This window comes from Epinephelus moara, chromosome 3 (genome assembly GCF_006386435.1).
Source record: "Epinephelus moara isolate mb chromosome 3, YSFRI_EMoa_1.0, whole genome shotgun sequence".
In the NCBI taxonomy this organism is placed as follows: domain Eukaryota; kingdom Metazoa; phylum Chordata; class Actinopteri; order Perciformes; family Serranidae; genus Epinephelus; species Epinephelus moara.
In genome coordinates, this window is record NC_065508.1 from 38,127,292 (window position 1) to 38,154,207 (window position 26,916).

The following is a 26,916-nucleotide window of genomic DNA, read 5'->3' on the forward strand; positions in this document are numbered from 1 at the left end:
TCCGTTTTGATACAGGAAACAATACTGGTAACAAACAATCTTGAATTACAGTTGAAAATTAAGCTAAAATGTGTTTCTGAAAACATTTGAGGCAAAAAATAGGCAATGCAGTATCAAATCTTGGTTCATATTTGATCAACACTGCTTAGCTTCACTCTCTGATCTCAGTTGTTTCAGCCTGTTTTATACAATACAGGAAACAAATTTGTGAGCCCTAGGATAGTGAAGGAATGGCTCACCTTACTTTGCCTCTGATTGGCTTACCCTGACATTCTTACACAAACCCTAACCAATCTCACTCCTCTTGCCTAAACCTAACCAACCCAACCAACAAAGGCAATAAGCACTAGCCAATCATTTGTTTGCTATCCTAGGATTCGAAAATGGTATGGCACCCACTTCCTCTTCAGAAAATCTTGTATTAAGCCAAACAGTGCACAAAAATATGTTATAAAGACATTTTAGGAGAGAAAAAGTCAATTAAGTAATATAGTCTTATATTATTATGTATTGATCAGCACTGCCTAGATTTAAACATTTGATCTCAGTTTGGTCTGTGCTTTAGAGAGGACAGGGCGGGTCTCTCTCTTGATCTACTTCTATACTCTTTGTATCCATGGTGGTGGTCATACAAAAAGTGGAAGTACAATCTGTAGTTCAAGTAACAGTCCTTGAGCCAGTATAAAAAAAATCTGCTGGATGACACAAATTAAAAAAAACAATAAATATTTATGAAAATTAATTAATCATTTGAGTCATTTTTTAAGGCAAAAATGCCAAACATGCTGTGGTTTCAGCTTTTCAAATGTGAGACTTTGCTGCTTAACCCTCTTATATGTGATAATAAGTTAAACATCTTTGGATTTTGGTCAGACAAAACAACTTGGACACAATTTTAACATCATTATATTGACAATAGCTGCAGCCCTGTATTGAACTGAAGAAGCACCTTGTGTAATGAAGTTTAATTGTGTTTAGAGTAACAGTGGTAGCCAGAGCTGCTTTATATATTGATATTATATCGATACTGTGATATGAGACCAGACATCGTCTATATTTTGGATATCGTAATATCTTAAGTGTTGTGGTTTCCTGGTTTTAAAGGCTGCACCACAGTAAAGTGATGTCTTTTTCTGAACTTATAAGACTGCTCTAGCTGTTCTAGCGTCTGCCTTTACCCACGTAGTCATTATATCCACATTACTGATGATTGTTCTTACTCAGTAAATATTTTGTGAAAGTATCAATACTCAACCCTCAGTCCATATTCCCCAGCCCTATTTAACCAATTTTCTTAAGTTGTGTTGACATTACCGTTGACATTTAAGGTACTGTTTAAAATGTCCATAAATAGATACATGAAAAATCCAGTGGATTGCTCCTAAAAGTCAATTATTTTTTTAACAATTTCAGATTGATAAGGTGTAAATATTTTTCATTTGATTACTCTAAGTTTCATAACTTACTACAATACAGATTTGAATTGCTTGCTTTTGTTTTATTGTTGGCTTTTAATGTCCTGATGAGCACGTTTCTTGCCTTTTCTTCTTTTTTTTCTTTTTTTCTGGTGTAGTCAAGTTCCTTTATTCAGATTTTGTGAAAAGAACAAGCAGTGTAAGTTTATGTTTTAATGAATGATGTGCGCTCAGTTGAGTCTCCCTCATCATTTACAACTTCTTTTTCCCACCACACTCCTCACAGCTATATAGTTGTTTGCTTCCTTGGTTTGCTTGTTTACCTATGTTTAGATTGGAAACATGGTGCTGAATACGTATCAGGGGTACTGAGGACATGTTATTCATGTAACATTAGCTACACGCAGTGAATATATAGCATGTATGTTCCCATATCAAAGCACCTGGCTCTACACGTGTATAAATGCACATGCTCATTCTGCTAAAGGTGAGATTTCCCTAAAGGGACTGTTGACCCCTAGATCAAAAATACATATTGTTCCTCTTACCTGTACTGCTGTTTATCAGTCTAGATAGTTTTGGTGTGAGTTGCTGAGTGTTGGAGATAGCCATAGAGATGTCTTCTCTCTCTCCAGTGCAATGGAACTAGATGTCACTTGGCTTGTGGTGCTCAAAGCACCAAAAATACATTTAAAAAACTCAGCAGCAATGTCTGTTCCCAGAGGTCATAACATGGTTACTCAAGATAATCCACAGACCTTGTTGTGAGCAGCGTTGAGCAGTAATGCATGACTTAACACATTACAGTACTATTCCTTTTTCCAGGAACGTGTAGTGTAAGAAATTACTAATACAACTTCAGTAATAATATAATTACCCTAAAAACAAATAACAATAACAACCTTATTTTTGTTGTCAACCCCCTACTGATTTAAAATCGAACAATTAATCACATCCCCAGATTCATTTTATGTAATCATCCCACTGCGCATGCATGTCACAAAGCAGCAAGCTTGGATATCGGAACCACATAGCATACATTCAGCGGCTGGAAATAGTCACAATAATTTGACTTTGTCAAGAGTAAAAATGACAAGAATATAAGGTAGTGGTACTAACCCTGCTGTAACCCCCCTTGACATCAAAATGACGTCAGAAAGACATTGGACTCTTACATCGGACAGACATTAAATTTTGGTTGGTATGAAAATCAGGTAAATAATATTTTAAATGTCTAACTATGTTATAATTTAACACTGTGTGGATGTGGATATTATGATGTTTCGCAGACAGTCGATTTTGTTCTCCATACCTCACATCTAAATATCTGTATTCTACATCAAGATGACATTGGCATGAGATGTTTGGAAGACATTGGATTTTGGTTACTTAACAACACAACTTAAAACCAACAGAATATCAACATCATCTGTCGTCAGTATTCTACATTAAATTTATTTTTTTATTAGTTATTAGTTATTCTGACATTGAATCTTGGTCACCTGACATCACAACCCAAATTCAACCAAATATCATCATTGGAAACGTTGGTAGCCAGCTGGGAAGACTTTTTTTTTGCTGCGAAAAACGTTACCTCAGATCTCCTAAAACACCTACTATGACCGACAGCATAAGAACTTGAACTTCCAGGAAATACACCCCACCAAAGCTGAGCCCTCCTCGGCTGCTGTAGCCCGATTAGGTTTAACAACCCAAACTGGATTTTAGTTGTGGTCAACTGTGTGACCACTAAAAACGAATTAAGCTTGTGGCTGGTGGATGAAATGTCTCCACGTTGCCAGTCACAGGCAGAAGACCCAACAGTTTCATGTTGAAACTATTTTCTTTCTACCAAACTACATCTGCCAACAATATTATCGCTCAGAAGGAAGCGTACATCTACTGCTAGTTCACTGAACTGAACTAGCTAACATTACAGCTCAGCTGTGAAGAACATCATTAATGTTTACTTCTCGCACTGTCATGAACCTTTCATCCATGAGCAGGTCAACGTATCCTCATAAAATGGTTCATATGATAGCCTACAAAAATGCAGTTACAACAGTTCATATGATATATTACAAATTAGCGCCCCATTACTGACATTATTTCCTTAACGTGCAGTAACATAAAGTTCCGGAAGTTAAGTTTAAGCAAATAAAGTTACTGTGGTTTAGGAAAAGAAACATGGCGAGTACGTACCTTAAAATTACTCAAAGTTTACACAGAGCTCACATGGTTCTGAACACGCATCTCCAGGGGAAAGACTCAGAGGAAAGTCCATGTTTTTGTGATCTACCACTCCAACCTGCCACCTTACAAGATCACTCGGGACTGCTTTCTTGTTTACTCCCATCAGCTCATTGGTCACATCATTACAGCCTTTCAAAATAATTGGGATATGTACGAATTTAAGTGCATTTTTTTTTGTAGGAGTTTATGAGAACAGCCTAAGTAGATGCACACTTTCTTCTGTGTAGTGATACCGTTAGCGGGTGTAGTTTGGTATGAAAATAGTCCCACCACTCACAACAAGGTCTGTGGATTATCTTGAGTAAGCGGGTCATGATTTCTACAAAGAGACATTGCTGATTAGTGTTTTAAATATATATCTCTTGGCACTTTGGGCACCAAAAGCAGAGTGCCATCTTGTTCCATTATATTGGAGAGAAGGCAGACATCTCTACGGACGGTATCTCCTACAATCGACAACTCGCAACAAAACTATCTAGATTGATAAATAGCACCACAGTTAAGAGTAAAAATGTTTATTTTTGATTTGGGGGTAAACTGTCCATTTAATGTAGCACAGAAAATGTGTGACATGTACAATATATTCTCACCTGTCATTTTTATAAACTGGTAAAAATCATTTGGAGGTCACAGCCTTGAAGATGGCAGTGGTTGATGTGACTGGCCAGGTGTTTTATTGAGATGAGTAGTCATTTCTGTTGGACAGGGAAGAAATGAATTGCTCAACCTGCTCTTATTGAACTGACAGAATTCAGGGAATCAATTGAATCCCGCATTCAGAATGAATGGAACAATGATAAAAAAGAATATTAATAGCACTATGGTAGTTCATGTGAACAGTGCACTGATTCTCTTAAAAAACAGACTTGGCTGAGAGGCTCTGTGCAACTGAAACAGCACTGAAATACAAATACGAGTTTCAGAACAGCAACTGGTTGATAGTAAGTGAAACTGGGTGTGTATACTTTGATGTCTGAGCTTCCAAAGGGGCGTGAGAATATTCTCACAGGCATGAGGCAGAGATGTTCCACAGGGAATATCACTAGGTTGCTTAATTGAACCTTTCTATTTATGGTAGCGGCTTCACCTCTCTGGATTCAGCGAAGAGCGGTACAGGAAACAAGTGTGCTTTCCCAGGAGGAATAACAGAAAAAAGGAGGGATTCATTACACAGTGCACGCATCAGGAAATACCCAGCTTCTCTGTGCCTATTGTATTATTCAGTGATGTAAAACCTGTGGGCTTTATGAGGGCATGACACTAAGATTACAGAGAGAACCCTGCGTCCATCATGAGGACGGCAAGGAGGATTAAAAAAAAACAAAAAAAAAAACTTTGGTGCAGATTTTCAGATTGCCACATCTCACACAGCTGTGTCCAACCAAGAAGGGAAAAACAGAGAATGTAGAAATGAAATTCATGGCATATCTAGGCCACCGAGCACCTGCATCATTTAAAAGCTAATAATCTACATTACACACATCTTACACACAAACCCAGTCATGTATTGCTCGGCTCTAGTGTGTCACAATAAGAGTTTTCACAATGACCAAATAAAAAATATGTAGTTATCATGTGTTCCATTGGTACAAGCGATGAGGGCGAGACCTTAGAGGCTATTCAAGGAGACACAGACAGGATGAGTATAACATGATCAGGGAAGGATGTGTCAGACAGACTGGAGGAGAGATGGGAAACACCGCTCTCATAACACACACTCAGCACTTCCTGAGCTTTCATCAGGCTCGGATACTTTACTGGACAGTCCAGCTGTTTCTCGCTGTTATCCAGTTAGAAAAAGATGCAACCTTTGCTGAAAGGCTATCCAGAAGGAGGCAGTTGTTTAATTGATTGCTCAAATATTTAGGAGGGTAGTCAAATTGTCACTATCACTGCTATCAGCATCATTAAATAACAATTCGTTTGGAGGATTTACACATTGCAAGACTTCTTCTGATACAATGTTACTTCATCTGTTCATCCCACTTTACTTTCTGCCAGTTAATGATTAGGAAGTCAGCGCTTGTGCCTAGGAGACTCGGCAAATCACTAGGGCTGCAACTAAAAATTAACTTCATCAGTCTGTAATCAATAATAAATTAAGTGACTTTTTCCCCACTCTAGAAATTAATTAATGCTGCATGTTACTTATAAACTACTGTATATATGGATGTTGTAATATTTAGAGTCCTTAAAGGAAGTTCGTCCCAAATCAAAAATACATATTTCCCTCTTACCTGTAGCGTTTTTTATTAATGTAGACAGTTCTGGTGTGATTTCTTGAGTGTTGAGAATATCGGCTGCAGATATGTCTGCCTTCTCTCTTATATAATGGAACTAGATGACACTCAGCCTGTTGTGCTCAAAGCGACAATCTTTTTAAAAACTCAACAGATATGTCTCTTTCCATCAATCATGACCTGGTTGATTACTCAAGATAATCCACAGACCTTGATGTGTGCAATTTCATGTAGGAACTCTTTTCTTTCTACTGTACGACATTCTCCAAACCCTATCACCGTGCATCTACTGCTAGCTCACCTAGCACTTCTGAGCTAGCTAACATTTCAGCTCAGCACAAGCCTCTTGTTCATGAGTAGATGCACTTTTCCTTCTGTGCAGTGACACAGTTGGCAGTTATAAAAGAATAAAGTTTTTGCATGAAACTGCTCACAACAAGGTCTGTGGATTATCTCCAGTAACCAGGTCATGAAAATTGCTGTTGAGTTTTTAAATGTATTCTTTGGGTGCTTTGAGCACCACAAGCTGAGTATCATCTAGTTCCATTATACTGTAGAGTAAGAGAGTATATGAAATGGAAAAGAGGAGTAAGACAGGCGTATAAATGTAGACAGTGGAGGCAGAGCGGTTGCACTGGGGTCCCTGGGATGGAGGGGCCTGTAGAGACAGTGGGTCCTTGCAAGTGATTCACCACCGCTCCAAATTATCTCTATAGGTTTTGAGCAAAGTTCTAACCTAATTTTTTTTTTTTTTTTTTTTTTTTGGTTGGTTGGCTGGTTGGTTGGTTGGTTGTTGTTTTTTCAAAAAGTAAAATGTGTTTGCAAATACACTTTAACATAAATCCAACCAATTATTGGCGAAGAAAAAATTGTCCTTTTCATAAAACCTATTTATTTTACAGTACACAACATTAATGATAGGCTAACTGTTACCCATGAATCATTGTGCAATCATGGGAGCTTGCTAGGGCTAAATTACTGTGGGGCACCTTTTTGGCCAATTAGCTGTATAAGTACCAGTTTGTCAAGTGTACAGACATTCTTGTGAGCCACAGTGGATCATTTTGTCACTTTTTGAGCAATAGACTCTGACACACCATCCACCTCAGAAACCACAGGTAAAATTTCAGAGGTTGAGGCTAAAGCACCTAACCGTGCTACAGCTGCTGCTGACTTAGCAGCTAGAGGTTAGACCAAATGAGAGAGGATCTGAAAATATTCAGGGAATTATCAGTGGTCCAACTCAGTTTTATAAAATATACAGTATGTAGTAGTGGGTCCCTGCTCCTGCTCAACAAAAGGGGTGAAAAATGCTGAAGACCCTTGATCTAGATTTATATATAGCACTACACATTAGAAGAAAAATTTGTATATTTGATTTGGGGTGAACTGTCCCTTCAAAGTGCTGCTTTTTCGCTGCACCCTCCTTTAAATCAAAGATAACACAAAGAGGGTGACATTTTAATCAGTGAAAAAAAAAACAATAATCAGTTCTTAAAAAAATATCTTTTCAAAGTACTCACCTATGAGACAGTGCCACTTTGAAGGAGCTGGAAAACAGATGTGCCCTGTTCTGTATCGTTGGAGCAGAGGGTTAGTGATGAAGTGATTTATAATTGTTACATTGCTCTGCATCATATACATTCTGAATTATGATGCATGCATTTAATGCTCCTTTCCAAACAAAGAGGTCTCTTTATTCTGTAATACACAAGAATAATTGTAGTGATTTTTCTTTGTCAGTCAGAAGTGGTTAGTTCTTCCAGTTTATGAGTTTTGGTTATAATGTAGAGGAAACTCAGTGCCAGTCTTTTTGAGTGGGGGTTTTATGTGTTTTCCTGGACAGCTGTTTTGATGGCAGACCTGTCAAGCTTTTTATGTCTGCGTCAAGCTCACTTAGGCACCTAATCTGCACTAATACTCTGCGAATTAAGGAGGAGCACAGGGACAGGGGGTAAACTCCATTAGCTCTGTCAGACCTTCTGAGTGGTGCATTTAATGGAAAGTCATTGTACTAAATTAATCACCTGAAATAATTTATTGTCAACTTTGGATTCTATTTCAGCACAGCGTATTCTGATATTTTGGACTTTTGGCATACTTGGCCTAGATAGATTTGGTATTAAATTACAAAATGCATGCTGTATATTTGAAACTTAAACTCAGAAGTAAGCACTGACATGCCTCACATACACAAGCTTTTGTCAGAAGCAGTAAAAAGCATACTTTAACAAGTACCTGGATGAATTAGGGTTAACTGTCAGGGAGTCTTATTGAAGAGCAGAGATCTGCACCATTGTGTTAACATAGATTCGGTCATATTTCTGCTTTTCAGTGTAAAGAACAGATTACCGTTCAGTCACTTTTCATCAGAGGAAGTTTGATTTGTATAAGAATGTAGCGACAGTGCAAGCAGCTCTCAGAAACACTGGGAGATGAAAAGCATTTCTGTTTTGCACACAGCTTTAAAGTGCCTGTGACTGTGTGTGCTTCTCTGCATGTAGGGCTGTGGAGAGGAAGCTAAATAGGTGACAGGCTTCAGCTGGATTGCTGGTGTTTTGACTGTCACACTTTTGAAAAAGAGTACAGATTCTCATCTGTGCTCCTTTGCAATTCTTTGTTAAAGTTCTCAGTTAGAAAACACTACTTTTTTTTAGGTTGTCAAGAACTTTTTCATTTTGTGCTGTAGAGCTAAACCTATTTCAAACTTTGTTGTCTTTGCCGTTGTAGAGCAGTACAGAATAAAATACATGTTAAGATACAAAGCTAAGTCAAATATTTATTGAAATTAGCGCTAGCAATCACAATTACTAAAGGTTCATTGTTGTCTACAAGTAGCTTCAAATGATACTAAAATACTTCCATAGAATGAAGGTCAGTGAGGGTGAGCTACAGAGCAGTACCCCGGAGCTTGTCATGATACAGAATTTGCTCCTGGATCCTGAATGTTTGTGTGGAGGGCTGCTTGAAACAACATTTTCTAATTGAAGACTTGTCTTCATACTTATTGTCACCAACATAGTCAGTGTCACCAGAAAAAAATTCATCTCCACTTTCATGTAAAATCAATCACAATAAGCGCATAAATAAGGCCTGTGAAAATGAGTTTACAATGTTAAAACCTACATTATACCCGATACAAGAATATTAATAGTCAGAGCATGAGCTTCAACCTTCAACTTTCCAAGCAGCTTCCTCAGGGTAGATCTTTTATTGTCATACCGAGGTGTGACCTACTTCTGACCTCCATGCAATGTTATTACTGTCAGCAGTGGCTAAAAACAAGCTGTCGTCTTGTCATGATCTCCAGAAAGACTGTGGGCTAATCAGCTTACCCTGTCTGCTTTAGCAGGTGACCCTAGACACTGCTGTGTATCCAGATGACAGTTGGTGGAGGTCAGGATATCCCCATTTGAGCACTTTTTTTAATGAAAGGCCCATGACCATTTCTACTACTAATGAGTAGCAGACTACACCTACATACTGTATGCACCATTCAGGGTCCCTTTGTGGTCATTCTGCATCCCTTTGTGGTCATTTTTCATCTCTTTGTGGTCATTCTTTGTCACTTTGTGCTCATTATGTGTCACCTGGTGGTCATTTTGTGTCCCTTTGTAGTCAATTTGCATCCCTTTCTGGTCATTTTCAGGCTCTTTGTCATCATTTTGTGCCACTTTATGCTCATTTTGTGTCCCTTTGTGGTCATTCTGTGTCACTTTGTCATCACTTTGAATAATTGTCATCATTTTGTGTTTGATTGTCTTTCCAACAAGAAATGTTAAAACTCACCGGAGATGTATCACAACTCGAGTGGCCTGTATGCTGTAAGCCAGATGTAGTTGACAGGAGTTATGATTCATTTTATAATAAATTATTGCTTCTTTTGAAGATTCAGCCAGGGGTTGGCAGCAAGAGAGGTTGCACAAATGGACATTAGGCATCCCATAGATTTTTCAGTGACAGTCCAATCTGCTCGAGTGACCCTGCATCCAAGAGCCAGACCATCATTTTGTTCATGAGCATGTTCTCAGTTAACATTCATGTGGAATTGACTATGTGTGTATTTGTTTGTGGACCATAGGCTGTCAGGATGATTCAGCAGTGCCCCTTCCCAAGGCCTTAGCCCTCCACCGCATACCAACACAGATCTTTCCGGGGTGCTTTTGCACCATTAGTCCCACATGGGCAATAGCATCAGGCTCACAGAGAGACAGAGAGAGAGAGAGAGAGAGAGAGACAGAGAGACAGAGACAGAGACAGAGACAGAGAGAGAGAGAGAGAGAGAGAAAGAAAGAGAGGGAGAGGGGGGCTCGGCAGGCGGTTAAACTACTGGCATGGTGAGCTTGCCCTGAAAAGGGCACATGCCTCCCTGCGCAATTATCCACTGTGCATAGAAACAGCACCCCCACCCTCAACACACACACATACACACAATGGTTTGACCAACACAACTAAAAATGGAAGATGGATGGTAACAGAGCATGACCAGAGAACACCAGGACGTTTAGATCATCACACTGATGTGGGATCGACATTTATCTTCATTTTGATTGTGTTTGAGAAATGTAAGATGAGTGAACTTACATCCTGAAGGAGAGTGTTAAAATAAACACAGCACATCAGTGGATGTCAGCTGGTATTGTGCATATAGCATAAGATCATCACCATATCATGAAAATTCATGCTCTGGAGAGTCTCATGTTGTCATGTTGCATTGCCTCTTCTCTCATGTCTTGCAGGCTACTACAGCGTGTTTGCAGTGGTCCTGAAAACAAACAACGAATCACCGTGGACTGATGAGTTTGACAGTAAGAGCCACAAAAAAGCATATAGAGTTCATCTTTTTCATATCAGGCTTAACTTAATTTCCTGTCATATCTCTTTTTTTTCTCTATCTTGAAGAAATCGAGCTATCATGTTTGATTGAGTCCATTTCTACAACCAGTCCCAGAATTGAATGGAAGAAGATTACAAATGATGGACCAAGTTATGTGTACTTTGACAAGAGGATCTCAGGTAACATATAAAATGCACAAACAATTCTCTTCTGTTACCTACAGTTTTGCACACCTTTAGTGCTGATGTCATACATGTTTTCCTCTGACAGGCGACCTGGAGAACAGAGCGGTGATCAGAGAACCTGCCACATTAGTGATAACCAATGCCACAAGATCAGACACAGCCAAATATCGTTGTGAGGTCACCGCTGCTGACGACCAGAAGTCATTTGATGAGATTGTGATTGACCTTGTTGTAAGAGGTACTCCGACTTACCTGCATAATCAGCTTAAATGCATGTGGTGTCAAAGATATGAGAAAGACGTATGAAAATTTGATCAAGATTCCTCTGGATGCAGAAAAGAAGCCATTATAGTGCCCTTAAAGAGAGACCTTGAGCTTAGTGATTCACACTTTAGATGCTGTAAGATGAAACCGTGTTGTAGGTCGCACCAACCCTTTGGCATACATACGAGGATGTGTTATGACCAGACCTGCCCAGCTGCAAAGGCGTGTTCTGGGCTATAAGAGGAAACCTCTGAAACTGCATCTGCTTTGAATTGCAGTGCTAAAGAAAGCAAGCGCCGCGTGTTTTGGTTGCATTTTTTGGCACAGGCCAAAAATCATGTCCCGTCCTGTCAATGCTTTCAGTCCAGTGAACCATAAGTGGTCAGGGTGACACTGATTTTTTAAAGCATCAAAGTCAATCATAGAGCGAGCAGCATCATGGAAGAATGTGTCAGTTTGTTTATCGCTGTGATGCTGACAGAACATAACTCATGTCAGGTGTAAAGCTCCTCATGAAGACTCAGGATCGTGACAATGATCGTGTTTTTTCTCACCACAGTAAAGCCAGTGGTGCCAAAATGCAGTGTCCCAAAATCAGTGCCTTTTGGGAAGTCAGCTGAGCTGAGCTGTGTGGAGGACGAGGGCTTCCCCAAGTCTCAGTACCAGTGGTTCAAGAACAGGGAAGAGATTCCAGATGACCCGAAGACCAGCTTCAAGTTCTTCAACTCCTCATACACACTCAATACAGAAACAGGAACTCTGGTGAGTATGTGTGCGCATGTGTTTGGACAAGGACACACATGAGCAGCAAGGGTGGGGCAGCAGGAACGGTGGCCTGACGCCCAGGGGTGGGGGCAGATATTTTGGGGAGACAGTTGATGGTGCGAGAGGGCTTGAGCCACGAGGGGAATCTACTGTCCTCGTTTGCACATTCCTCAATTCTCGCTTGCTTTCCAGCACAGCTCGATCTGCTCAGCGGCTTGCCTCCAACACTCTGCTGTCAACCTACATGCTGGCCTCTAAGATGTGACGCACCAAAGCACACTGGTGTTTGCCTTTTTATGGAACTCTAGTGCAAGTGTTGCAAGCTCAGTACAAACAATTGAAGTTTACAGTCAAAGCTGTAAACTAATTAGGTTTGGAGGATGTTTTTTCAACTGTACTTATCTGGTTTTGACTGTTATTTTTAGACCGTTCACAGAAACACAGTTATCATTCTACTGCCACTCCCATATGAGGAAGTAATGCCCACCAACCAATTTAGAAATCTATATTTTGCACACGATTAGATTATATTACTGGGCCAGGAAAGCTTCATCATTTTTGGAAACTTGGAGAAACCCAGACAATTTCCTGTTAGTCATTTTGTCGACATTTTCATATTTCTTTTTTTTTGCAAGAGGCCACAATCGTCTTTCATTATTCTATAATGCATTATTTCTGCTATAATAATATAGTATTATTAATATAAAATATTATTATTTACAGTATTTATAGATTTGCTTTGCTCAAACTTAAAAAAAATATATTAAAAAGGTTAATTTTCTCATCATGGTGTACACATATAAAATAGGAGGGAGAATAGAAAAGAAAAAGGAAATGTATACTACAAAGACAACACATTTTCTGAACATTTCTGATAAAACATAATAGTGAGTGCAGTGAGAAGAATGTCATTATAAAGAGCAGCAGACTGCCCACAGTTTTATATTGCTTTTATCACTCCACGCCGGCAATAGCCATGGCAGGAGGCATTGTGTTTTAGGGCTGTCAGGTACATCCATACATCTGTCCCAGTCTTGTGAACGTGATTTATCAAGAACACCTCGAGGGATTTTTTTTCAAATATGGCACAACTGTCCACTTGGACTTAGGGATAAACTGATTGGATTTTGGTGGTCAAAGGTCAGGGCCACTGTGATCTTGCGTCTGTCTCATTCTGATCAATGCGATATCTCAACAACACCTTCAGGGAATTTCTTCAAATTTGGCACAAGCATTCACTTGGACATAACAATGAACTGATTAGAATTTAGTAGTCAAAGGTCAAGGGCCAATGTCACTGTGACGTTGTCTGTCTCATTCTCGTGAACACAATATCTCAAGAAGGCCTTGGGGGAATTTCCTCAAATTTGGCACAAATGTCCACTTTGACTCAAGGATCAGAATCAATTAGAATTTGGTGGTCGAAGGTCAAAGGTCACTGTGACCTCACAAAACATTTTTTGGCCATAACTCAAGAATTCATTCGCTAAATATGACAAAACTTCCCACAAATGTCTAATAGGGTAAAACAATGAAGCAATGACCATAGACTGTAAAATGACATTATATATCCAAAAGGTCAAAGGTCAACTTCACTGTGGCATCATAATAATCAAAAACACTTTTCTGGCCATCACTCAATATTATAACTGAGAAGGGGAAACATTTGATCAGATACTGAATTGTTGACACTAATTTTGGATGTCCGCCGTGAAGCTGTGATGCAAACTGTAGGTGCGTCTTGATTGGTGCCCAGAGGCATGCAACCACAAGGCCGTAATTCTATTGAAAAGGCTAAAGTCATGAAGCACCACTAGCTTCTTTGGTATGATGCCTTAAAGACTGACAGCATCATGACAGCGTTTATTTTGATATACTGTGTAAAGTAAAGCTGTAGGTGTACCTGTCCAATTCTGTTTCATTCTGTAACAACATTTTTTTAGCCATTATACTATAAAGAATACGTAAAAATCGTCATAATACTGATCACAATCCACTTTGTTCGAAAACATTCTACAAACAACTACTGACTAAACAAACACTGACAGTGTGAGCATTAGGGGTTTGCATTAATCAGATTTATGTTTGTGATTTCTGGCATACAGAAGTTCATCGCAGTCAGAAAAGAAGATGCAGGCGAGTACTACTGCCGAGCGAAGAACGATGCAGGATACTCTGAGTGTCCACCCCAGAAGATGGAAGTCTGTAAGTTTGCCACACAATATCAGGGATCAGAGACACTTTGAAGCTTTGTCATTTAAAGGAACAGTGTGTAGGATTTAGTGGCATGTAGCGGGGAGGATTACAGATTGCAACCAGCTGAAACTTCTCCCATGTGCCAAGCTTGAACTCTCGGTCAGGATTCATTCAGTGTTCATTGTTCAGAGGGTTTTAACCAGGAGCAGAATTATCCACAGAGGTCTCTTCCTCTCCAAAACAAACAGACCAGGTGATTTAAACCATTGAAAACACTAAATAAAGCAGTTTCATGTCACAAATCAGTGTTTCTCCGACACTGTTCAGCATGTGGCGGACATGACGCTTGCCCAGCACCTGCTAATGTGTGCTCACCTTTTTTGTCCGATAACTTAATGTGTGCTGAGGTCTCCAAAACAAATGGACCTTGTGATATAAACCAGTCAAACCACTGAATAAAGCAGCTTCACATAACATTTGTTTTAAACAAAAAAAATCTGTGTTTTTTTCTGACGCTGCTTGCGAAAATGTGAAAATGCGAATGGCTCTATCTAGAGCCAGTGTTTGGTTTGTCTATTCGGTGCCATAGCATTGTTCCGACCTCTCATTGTTCCGACATTCCATTAGTCCGACGTCCCATTGTTCCCATATGTGATTATACTAGGCTATACTGTATTTGTGTACCACAGAGGATCAGCAACGCAACAAAAGTAGGCTACTGGTCGAGATACAAGTGTCATAGAGAGGAGAGAGTGAAACACCATAACCTCCTGTTATTAACTCTGGGGTCCAGATTGTGTGGGGAGCTTTCCGCGGTGCTGAACGTCTTCCGGTGGGCGTATTTCTGCCTTGATGGTGCGCCGCGACCGGCTCTGAGTCAGCTGGGAAAGGCTTGAGGCGAAGCAGGCTCATGGCTTATGTGTTTGCCACTTTCTTTTTTATTTTAACCCACACCATGATCTTTTCCTAACCCTAACCCTAACCAAGTGGTTTTTGTGCCTAAACCTAACCAGACCTTAACCACAGGGCATCATGATGATTTCGGAACAACGGGACTTCGGAACAATGAGTTTAATATGGTCGGAACAATGGGATGTCGGACCAATGGGCTGTCGGACCAATGGACAGACCCCGTCTGTTCTGAGCTACTGTAGAAACATTGCAGTGGAACATGGCAATCTCCATGAAAGAGGTCCCGCTCCATATATAGATATAAACAGCTCATCCAGGCATGTCCAAAGTCGGGGGCCACTTGTGGCTTGCAGACCAGGCATAGGGCGCCTGCGTTTTGTTTCTCAAACTTTACTTTACATGGCTTACCACGCAACAGTGATAAGTGAAGAAGAATCAGTTTGCATTTTTTCGTTCACCTCATAATTGCAGGACTATCAAAGAGTTAGTAGACATGCACCAAGTAGGAACTACACAGGCGGAACTACTTGTTCTCATAAACAGATGGTGAACAAGCAAACAACATAGCAACATCTCAAGGCAATTGAATCGAACGCAACTGGACTTGGTTTTGTCTTAGAAGACGTTTCACCTCTTATCCAAGAGGCTTCATCACGGATAAGAGGTGAAATGTCTTCTAAGACAAAACCAAGTCAAGTTGCGTTTGATTCAGTTGCCTTGAGATAACTATGACCTGGATGAATGAGAAGATCCACAGGCAACATAGCAACAGATATTTTCTGCTAGGTAGCTGACAAGGCCACAGTAGAGACATGTAAATTCAAGAATGAGGGTTGGCGCATTCAGGAGTGGTGGACAGTTGAATACTTTTTCACTGAAAGACGAAACAGTTGCGTTTATCTGTCTATATGATGCGAGATGCAGCTGGCTGCCAGGTATTTTTATATGATCTAAGCTGGCCCACATTTAGAAAAGTTGGGACATGCCTGTTCTAAGGTAACGAAAACACGATGATTCTTTTTTTCCAGGTGATTATACATGAAAGTCAACATACTTATAATATCATATTTCATTTCTGCCAGTATATTCCCCTAAATCTTACACACTGGACTATACTCCACTATGTTATCCTGCTGTTTAAGATTTTTAAGGTTAATCAAATATTAGTGTTTAATTTCTCAATGCTTTCTTGAACTCCACAGATGATATTGACATTGTGGGGATTATACTGGGAGTGCTGGTGGTGGTCGTAGTGCTCTTATGTATAACAGCGGGGATCTGCTGTGCATACAAGCGAGGCTACTTCTCCAGCCAAAAACAGACAGGGAACAAGTAAGACATCATGTTTTGCTATTTACATGATCAACAAATACATTCATTCCTCTCTACCAGCATTACTCCAACATCATCCATCCAACCATGATGTGCCTTGTGTCTTTCAGTTACAAAGTTCCAGCTAAAGGAGATGGAGTGGACTACGTCAGGACGGAGGATGAGGTCTGTAGATGGCAGTTAGATTCAGATGCCTACGGAATTGCAAATGAAGCTGTTAAAAGAGAATATACTGATTCCCCTGTGTTTATGTTCTTTTCATTTTTTCCTTTAATGTGAAGCATTTTGTAAGGCTGTTTGACATAGGCAGCCTAAACCAAATCATTTATTCTCTCTTTTAATGTTTATTGTAGTAACTTTTCAACTGCCCATGATTTATCAATCTGATGATGTTGATGATGACGATGCATATGCAAGTGTATATGCATCTTTCTATCTTTGTGCCTAGATTTATAGTGTAAATCTTTACAGCGGCTTATGAATGTGGCTCATCATCAGGCCCAAACAGAATCTGTGGATTTTGTTTTCAACAGTGATCCAGAATGAAAATCTGTGGAATGGTTGCTCGTAATGTGATTATTAATTCATGATATCAATTGTTTTTGATCAAAAATAACCTCACACAATACATTAAAACCTACATCAAGCAGGCTATAAGAACTATTTAGTAGATTTTAGGAGAAACTTTGAATCAGAAATTATATTTAATCCTCAATAATTTAAGAAAAAAATGTAAACATTTGTTTGAAGTCAGTCAACAAAATGTGGGACACCTGGCCATTCAAATGGAAGGTTCAATATGGAACGGAGAGAACAAAAAATAATATGAATAGTAAATCTTATTTTTGATATTTCTTCTCACTACACCACTTACTTTGATTTTAATGCCAAGTGAATACAACACACAGTTGTCACACACATGCACACGGAGGTGGAGGACACAGTGACAACATTCTGAGTATTACAAGTAGCATCTATATTCCTAAAATCATCTGTTCTGCGGGCGCAGATTCTGTATGGGCCTGCATATCACCTACTGTGGTGCATATAAAATGACTGCTTTGTAAGCAGCAGTGATAGCAGGGATCCACAGCAGGAACAGGACAGCACCCTCACATTCTCACCGTCACACCAGTCCGTAAAGCACATGCCTCATCTCCCTCTCTCACCAGAGTCCCCTGCTGTACAATGGCTCCCTCCTCTCACCTGTACAGTGGCTAGAAGGATGCTACTTAAGCTGCTGCCATCTTTTAATCCATGTTTACTGATGTTTACATTTGAGAACCTTGACCTGGGGTGCCCACTAGCTCACCTGGCAGAGCAGTCGTCCCATGTACAAAGGCTGTGTCTTTGCTGCAGCGGCTGGGGGGTCGATTCTAACCCATGGCCTTTTGCTGCATGTCATCCCCTCTCTCTCTCCCCCTTTCATGCTATATCTGTCCTATCAAATAAAGGCAAAAAGCCCCCAAAAATATCTTTTAAAAAAAGAAAGAAAAAAAATAGACCTGGCTAGCTTACAGAAGTTGCTAATTCCTACTTTGCAGTGCAGTTAACTGTCAGATTTGAGTGTGGGAAAAATTTCTTCCAAAATACAATACCTTCATACAGTATATTCATTTAAGTGCGAGAGGAAAGTGGAAAAAGAATATCTATATTACTGTTGAATATCTGCAGTATGATGAATTCTTACATTGCTTCTGTTTGGCTATATGTCACCTACAGGGGGATTTCCGACACAAGTCATCATTTGTGATCTGAAAGGGAGAGGATTATGAGGAGAACTGTGCTGAGTGAAAGATGTGACATGTGGGACGGCCTCCATGCTGTCTGACCACGGAGCTGCCACAGTTCATGCTCGGAGCTCTCAGCATGACTGAAATTCAACCACTCAAGTTTGCCAAAGGTGACAAGATTTCACAGGACAACAACATGTCAGACCATTACACATGTAGGGACTGAGATTCATTTGTCAACTTTTATCACCCACAACTGAATTATTTTGCTAAATTATGGAGTTGTTACTTTCCAGTTATTATTGCATGGTTTTAAACACCAACCGAGTTGAAAAAAATGAAACATTTCTTTGTTCTGACAGGTAGAAAGGGAGGAGTCTCTTCCCTCCAAAGTCACTCTATCATGACACCTTTCTACCTTTGCTTCAAACCTTTTGTCATTTGTATACCATTTCTTTTCTACTGTTGAAATTTGTCAGACTATTTTTGATGGAATATATTTTAAAATGCCTATAGATAAAGGTTTACTTTTTTAAATATTTGTAAAATACTAACATGTGTTGTTTTTTTATTTGGTTGTGGATAAAAAAATATGTAACACTTTAACCACTTTGCATCAAGCTGTAAGCATTTACACCTTGCAATCAGAAGAAAGAAAGACAAATGAAAAAAAATGACTTGTATCATCATATCAAGATGTGCTTCTTGATCGGCCGGGTTACATATTTAATTTCTTCGCTGGGAACGCCCACTTTCTGTTTGTGAGAGACTTCCATGTTCATGTTTGTAGATAGTCTTAGTATAAGGCTTTGAAGAGTGCCAGTCAAATGCTGTGAAACACTGCACACAATCAGTGCTGCATTTTCTTGATTTTAAGTGTCCTTCTATGCTTGCTGTTGATCTTGTATATATTGAATTCACTGTCGGGGATAGAGTTTTGCTGTCATATGTTCAGTTCAGTATTACACTAATAATGATACAGGGTTTGTAAGTTAACCTTCCAGACCCAAACAAAACTAGAGGATTGTTCACGTGAAAAGTTGTAATACTTGACATGGTACTTTTCACATTTGACTGTGTAAAAGCCTTGATTTGAATTGTGAATAGAAACAAATTGGCTAAGCTGATACAGAGAACAAAGCCTATCTGTTACTGTGAGTTACAGTTCAGGATTTTGTTATTTTAATCATGACTCTTACCTATTTTTTAAGCTACAATTACTAAAGGTATCAGCAACATCAGTGAAAATGTCTCAACAGTACATACACAGGCTCTGACAGTCAGGTAAAGCACATTAAACACAATACACAATTTTTTACATAAACCCTGGGGCTGTATTCACAAAGCTCTCCAGTACAAAGAGTTGCTCCTGTGACGGGAACTACCCATGGGTCCGACAGCCCATTATTCTGACAACCCATTGGTCCGACGACATCCCATTGTTCTGACCATATTAAACCCATTGTTCCGAAGTCCCGTTGTTCCGAAATCATCATGATGCCCTGTTGTTAAGGTCTGGTTAGGTTTAGGCACAAAAACCACTTGGTTAGGGTTAGGAAAAGATCATGGTGTGGGTTAAAATGAAAAAGAAAGTGGCAATCACATATCGGAACAATGGGATGTCGGACTAATGGGATGTCGGACCAATGGGCTGTCGGACCAATGACGTGGACCCCCTGTGACAACATCCTGAAAAAATTCTTAGAATCATGACGTTTATCATTTCCCCTTAAAGTTAAGACTAGATCCTGCCAAAGATAAAAGTTAGTCACAAAAAGGGGTGTCGGTAGTGTAGTGGATAGTGCCGGCGCCCCATGTACAGAGGCGATGCCTCGCTGCAGTGGTCGCAGGTTGGACTCCGGCTTGCAACCCTTTGCTGCATGTCAACCCCCACTTGCTCTCTCTCACCCCATTTCAATCTGTCCTGTCCATTAAAGGCAAAAAGCCCAAAAAAGTAATCTTAAAAAAAAAAAAGTTAGGAGAGTATTCTCCAAACATGGATGAGGAAAAAAAAAAGGAATGCATCCAAATTGTCCCATAAGGTTTGTTTATTTTTTAAATAGTATCCAAAAAGCTTATCGGTGGTTCAGCAGCACAAAATGTAAACAAATTAAATATCTTCTTCTTGTTTTCAACAAACAAAATAGGCCTATATCTTTTGTAGGGGTTTGACACACGAAACAAATATTTTTCTTTTACTCAGTCAAACCCCACAAAGAAACCATAAAACCCGTAAAACAGGTCCCTTAACACCAAAATTAAATTTTTTTACCTGGTTTCTGTAGAACAAAAGAATTATGCTCAATTTTAAAAAATACAAATACAACTGTAATCAGTTTCAAGAAAGTATACACCAAAGAAAAGAGATGCTCTGTTCTGCTCAGTCAGTTCAATCCAGTTCGAACAAAAAACTCCACTCCAGGATTTCCAAATAACATATCACAGTTCAATTCAGTTCAATCCACACAGTTCGCTAAACAAAAGAAAACTCCACCCCAGGTTTTCTTGTAAACAAGGAAGTAAAGAAAATCCACTGTACGCTCTGACTCTGTTCAGTTTCAAAACAATAAATCAACCCGGCCAGAAGGTTCCAAATAAGGAATAATGAAACGAAAAGTAACCCCCAGCTTTTGCCAACTCACGGGACCGTGGGTGAATGCTGTAACGCTCCGGCGTTGTTTCGGGTGTGGAGGCTCCGTAGGATCCCTTGATATCCATGGCGGGGAATCTGAGGTGAGGCCGGAGGTCGGATGGATGATATTCCACAGGGAAGCGCACCTATTTCGCGGACTTTGAGCGGTGTAAAATGCCGTGGTAGGCCGAATACACAGAGGACTTCTGGCTCATTTCTCACTCGCTGGCGACTCTCGCCATACTGCCAGGAGTGGCATAATATAGGGGCCGGTCTAACTGGGCTCAGGTGATCGAGCCATCTCACTAGCCCACCAGTGGGTGTGTCTGGAGGTGAGCAAGCCATCAGCTGATAACCACTGTCTTGTGAAAAAAATATATTTATAAAATATACAGGATTGCCAAATTTTATACATTGGGAAGCGGAGGCAACACTGACCAACACAGATGAAAAAATTGCAGATTTTTGTTGTTTTGATTCCTCCAATCTTTTATTACCGATTCCGATTTTGTAAACATAACGTGATCGGCGCCAATACCCAATCGGGACATCCCTACTGTAAAAGTAATGGACGTAGCTACTGTTACATCACCAGTCAGTGTGTCAGCTCCTCTTTTGAAGCCTCAAGTTTGGCTTCTTGGTTTTTTGGAGCCAGAAGTGATCATATTTGGTTGAGAGGCTGGCACTCTGGAGGAGCAAGAGGAGGATCTGAATGAGAAACCAAGGACACTATCAGCAGACAGGCTTAAAGTTATGCATATTAAGGACGGGCCACTTGAGTAACTTTAAACCTTAATAAAATGTAAATGGGTGAGTTATATAAAAATTCACCCCTGTGCAGTTGTCATGCATGTTGAAATGAGCTATGGAGACCAAAACTGTTTTTTTGTTCTTCAAGGACCTGCATTTTTTGGCACTTGTGTGTCTACTATATTTTTCAGCCCTGGGTGTTGCCTCTTAATCACAACACTAAGGTATTTTGCAACTGGAAAAATGCAACTGTGCAACAGTGATGACTTGAGTCTGTCTCAGCCTTCCATCAGCAGAGTGACCACACTAACAATGACAACACTTTCAAAGTCTCATATTGTGACACAGTTCATTTCCTTTTCGGTGGGGGTCCACACCTTGCAGGTTAACAAAAGGACAACCAATCTGGTAAGAATGCATCATACCCAAGCAGCAGCATCCGGGGCTGAAAAATGATGCCAACACAGAAGGGCCAAAAACTGCATTTCATCGATTGGCCCCTTGAGGCCGGCTCCAGAAGCCACTCAGTCCAGATAGAACCCCATGTTCAAATGCCCAACTTTACAGCAAACAACATGTTTACAGCCTAAGTACAAAAAACGGTTTTGGTCTCTATAGCTAATTTCAGCATTCATGACAACTGAACAGGGGGTGAGTTTTTATATAACTCACCTGTTTACATTTTATCAAGACTTAAAGTTACGTATATTAAGGGGCAGGGCCACTTGAGTGACAGGCTGTCTGCAATGCATCACTGCACCCCTCGCTCCTCCACAGCTCCACTCTCTCATTCAAATATGATCACTTCTTGGTCCAAAAAACCAAGACGGCAACGGCCAAAATGCTGAACTTGAGGTCCATAAACCAATGGGTGATGTCACACTGGTTATCTTTTATTTATACAGTTTATGATCATATGTAGCAACAGGGTCAACCACACCTCTGAGAGAATGTTGGTGAATACAGCCCCTGCTTGATATTTACTGGTGTCCAATCTGTTTCCAAACTATTTTTGCTAATATTTGTGCTTTTTAGAGAGTAGACCTCATCTAACATTTGAACCTTTAGTTGTGACTAAATGTTTTAGTTGGAAGGAAAGATCATATTGGGTTTGAGTAAAGCTCATATTGTCTTCATTCCTGTCAGGCAAACGGACGTGACCCTACACTTGAGTGTGACAGTGATGAACAGCCGGGGTCTGGAGGGTTAACAGGTGTACTGATTGTAAATAGGTATTTGTTTCTCTCTCTCTCTCTCTCTCTCTCTCTCTGTCCGTCTCTCTCTCTCCATCACTCTCTCTCAGATTATGTAAAGTGGTGAAAAATGTATAAATGTCCTATTTGAGGCAATATGAAACTCTTTCCATTTGTAAGACTGAGAAAAGGTAACATTTTATCATATCATTCATAACACATGATGAGCAAAAGCTTCTTGGCAACAGCATGACAAATTCAGTCATGATCCAGCCCCTCTGTTAGTATTCAGAACAAACAGCTCACTGTTTCAGAGTTCCGTTGCTTTTGGCACCTTCTCGTCAGCTTTCTGAGCTCCAACCAGATAAAACAATCACACACCTGATATGTATCAGTACTCATGGAACTTCCATGCAGCTCAAATGAATCACTTGGTCAGCTGTTATGAATGTTTCATAATCGGCAAGTGTGGTAAAATGTTAACTGAATATCAGTCATGGTAGAGACGATCTGCCCAACATTTGCACATAGGAAGAAGAAACACTGCTTGGTCTTTCTCCAAGTTGCATTAAGGAGCAAAGAGAAAACATTTCTGAGTGTATGATTAACCCAATCAGGTTCACAATCAATCCTGTTAAAGGTAACGTTATACAGTGAGATACAAGTCAAGCTGCAGACAGATGCATACATTTCCTCCTCATTTGTACAAATTTCATTCCTCTTAAGTGCCTTCTGCCTTTAAAGTAGTCCAGTTTCTCTACGGCCATGCTCTCTTCACTTGTACGTTGCTCTGATACTGTTGGAGGATTCATGTTTTCCATTCATTTAACCAAAAGCACGGCGTTTGAGAGGAATGATGTCAACGCAAATTTCCCTTTCCCTTCTTTACATACGTATCTGCAAATTTGTAAATAGCTTTTTTCATAGATTTGAAGGTGTAGACATGTTGACGTAGCTATAGAAATATATTAGTGCCTAAATATAGTGGGAATTATTTTTGGTAAAGACAAATAGCACTATTAGGCAAAAGAAAAAGATGGATCCCCAAAGCAGGGACGTTTATATACAGTAAGAGCTCTGGTTTATAACACGTTTCAAAAGACGAGCTGAGGTATGTTTTTCATTTATGACCCCGACAATGAGGGGAATTAGATTTTGAAACCCACCACTGCTCCACTGCTTTTAGCAATGAACACAATGTTCAAACCAGGAGTTAACTCAGTATTCATGAAAGTGCCATGCAGCTGGAATGGAGCTCTAATTATACCGTCGTTGTGAGTGTTTTATGAAGCAGAGTTCATGCAAAGTGTCAGCCACAAAAACAAACAGGACTTAATGTGCAGGAAGCTCCATGTCGGCCTACATGTAGTCCGCAGGCAGTCCTGAACAAGTCTGTCTGTGATCTGGTTGGATGTTTGCAAGGCAGCGGGGCTAGAGATTATATTTACATGACAGTGAGAGATGGTTTCCAGGGTGTGTACTGTGTTCAGGGGAAAGTAAAGCCAACTCACCCTTGTCTTTCAACTCTGGGATGGCAGCGCTCCACTGATCCAGGACTGTTAACGTGTTACAGACTGAGGATTGGTACAACATGTAAGATTTTCTGAACCAAACATACAGTACACATACAGTAGAATGTCCATTTGGGGCCTGCTGGGGTTGTTTTTGTTCATTTTAGAACCACTCTATTTGTGATTAATAAAACTCACTTCTAATACTACTGGAGACAGTTGTGTTTGCTTTTTTCCTTCTGTGTGTGTGTGTGTGTGTGTGTGTGTGTGTGTGTGTCTAAAGTGAGGATTCTGCATCTGTGCCATCAGTCTTGTCATTTAATAATTTCTCTGCTACTTCCAATCCTCCTCGACTACTCTAGAGTGTCCCGCTGTTCACGGAAATCCTATTCGCTATGAAAGTCCATCAAATATCCCACTGACAGCATCTTTGTTGATCTAAAGCCGTAATCTATTAGTGGGAGTTAAGCCATTTCCGCTTTCTACACTGAAAACAGCTTTCTTGTTCCTCTTTGGTAACTGTGCCAACTGGCAGCAAGTTCCTGGATAAAGAGCATTATAAACAAAAAGCTCAGCAGGAGGAATATAACTGGAGTTTGGAGAAGAGCCAACACACACTTTAATTTAATACACAGCAAAATCAATTAAAGCAAGGGTCACCTTTTTATATTTATTTATTCATTCATATGTTGTTTGTTTTCATATTTGCACAATTTAGAGTTCACAAAAATACAAGTAATGTAGAGTGCAGGGAGAGGCAGAAAATCCTCCACCGTAAAATGTTAAAATTTTACAACTTTATGGAGAACTCAAAAATAAACATACAGAAAATAATAATAATAATACTAATAATAAAAATGATATTTATTTTATTTTTTATACAAGAAATGCAGCACAAAGTGCTTTACAATAAGGGCTTTATAAACACTAAGTGTTTTACATGAAAATAGAATGAACATAAAAAAGGCACACCAGGCAATTCATTGTAAAACAGTTTGACACAGAAATTAAATGATTCCAACATTTTTATTCAGAAGTGGTGGTGATGTGAGATCCTTTTAATAGAAATCTGCCTTGTGTCACCTTTTAGGCTTCCGAAATCATAAACAATCAGAGCCTATAATTTCCAACAGGCACAGACTCACCAACAGACATTGATTAACAGAAAGAAGCGTCTGTCAGCTTACCCCAGAACGTCTTCCCAAAAGTTAACCTCACTGCAGGTATTGTCTGTGCCATGTGCAGCCCACAGCTGCTCCGGAATCTACCACCCAGTTGTGGCACTGTGGATCAAATAGAACTCACCACAGTCTTTCTCCTCTAAATCTTAAAATCATTTTTAAAAAATCATAAAATGAAATAAATCATAAAAAGTAATAAAATCATGACATCATAAAATCATAGAATTGTTAAACTGTAAATCTTACAAATCAAGTAAGATACATTTTAAAAGAGTTGCAGCAGTGTGAAGTGTAAAAGGAAAGCGTTTCAGACCTGTACGAGTAAAGTCAAAGCTAGTTAAAGGTTTAATTGAGCAGATACGTTTTTAGCTTTCTTTTAAAAAATATTTGTTGAGCTAGCTTCCCTGATATCTATAGGCAGTGTGTTCCATAGCCTTTGGGTGTCATTGACAAAGGCTGCATCCCTGATCTTCCGGCTGTTGCTGGGAACCTCCAATAAACCAGCAGCAGATGATTGCAGTGTTCTTGAAGGCAAATAGTTAACAAGCAGGTTAGCAATGCAGCTTGGTCCGAGCCCATTTAGGGCTTTGTACACAAGGAGGAGGCCCTTGAAATCAATGCTAAATGTAAAAGGAAGCCAGTGCAGAAAAGTTAAGACTGGTCTGATGTGCTCTCGCTTCTTGGTTCTGGTTAATAGCCGAGCTGCAGAGTTCTGAATGAGATGAAGTCTCTCAGGGGTGTTTTTTGGGAGGCCAGTAAAAAGCGTATTACAGTAGTCGAGTCGGCTTGAAATAAAGGCATGAATTAATTTCTCAGCATCTATTAATATTGATATTAATATAATATAACGAGGGAAATAAATGAGCAAAAAACAAAGGAAAAAAATTAAATGCAGGAAAGTAAATTTGGCTAAAAGTGGGATGAAAAACATCTTCTTGACTGTGAATCTAATAAATCATAAGGTTTTAGAGTCTGACTCATTGTAGCTGCACACTCCGCCTCTGAATGTCATGCAGCGTCTGTGTCCTAAGTTATGAGGCGTGTACTATGAGATAAAACAAGGAGAGTTACTCACAGTCACTCCTCCTGATAGACAGATCTGTGGTTAATTTTATCATATGTACTGTCCGTAAATTACTGTCAGTCCTGCATCCTCCCACGGTCCAGTTCATCTGTGCTGTAAATTCCAGATCATTTTCTGTAATGAATTCCTTTCTTTTTCAAACCATGTTCTTAACATTCAATTGTTTAAGTGTTTTCCACAAGCAAAACCTTTTATATGTTTTTTAAGTGCAGTTTCACTTTTTGTTTGTATTGTGCACCAGGACATGCTGCAGTGGCACATGTGGAAATTTTTCATAGGGGTGGCCATATGGGGCCACTAAAAATCTTGGGGTACCACTGCTCTGCTCATTGATAGCTGGTTGTAGCAAAAGGCAAAAAGCATAGCCATGTACCAATGAAGGCAGTACGGATTGCAAGCCAACAAACACAGATGTAAACAATACACAATTTAA

General features: G+C 39.7%; 1 protein-coding gene across 1 annotated transcript in view; it reads left to right on the forward strand.

Moving 5' to 3' along the window:
* Positions 1–20,086, forward strand: part of LOC126388146 (junctional adhesion molecule 3B-like) — a 52,237-nt gene extending 32,151 nt beyond the window's left edge. The window contains exons 2-9 of the mRNA XM_050041056.1: positions 10,648–10,716; positions 10,811–10,924; positions 11,016–11,168; positions 11,754–11,956; positions 14,065–14,164; positions 16,270–16,399; positions 16,510–16,564; positions 18,122–20,086. Coding sequence (XP_049897013.1) covers positions 10,648–10,716; positions 10,811–10,924; positions 11,016–11,168; positions 11,754–11,956; positions 14,065–14,164; positions 16,270–16,399; positions 16,510–16,564; positions 18,122–18,157 — 860 coding nt within the window. The 3' untranslated portion in view covers positions 18,158–20,086. The remainder of the gene's footprint in view (positions 1–10,647; positions 10,717–10,810; positions 10,925–11,015; positions 11,169–11,753; positions 11,957–14,064; positions 14,165–16,269; positions 16,400–16,509; positions 16,565–18,121) is intronic.
* Positions 20,087–26,916: the final 6,830 nt, after the last annotated feature.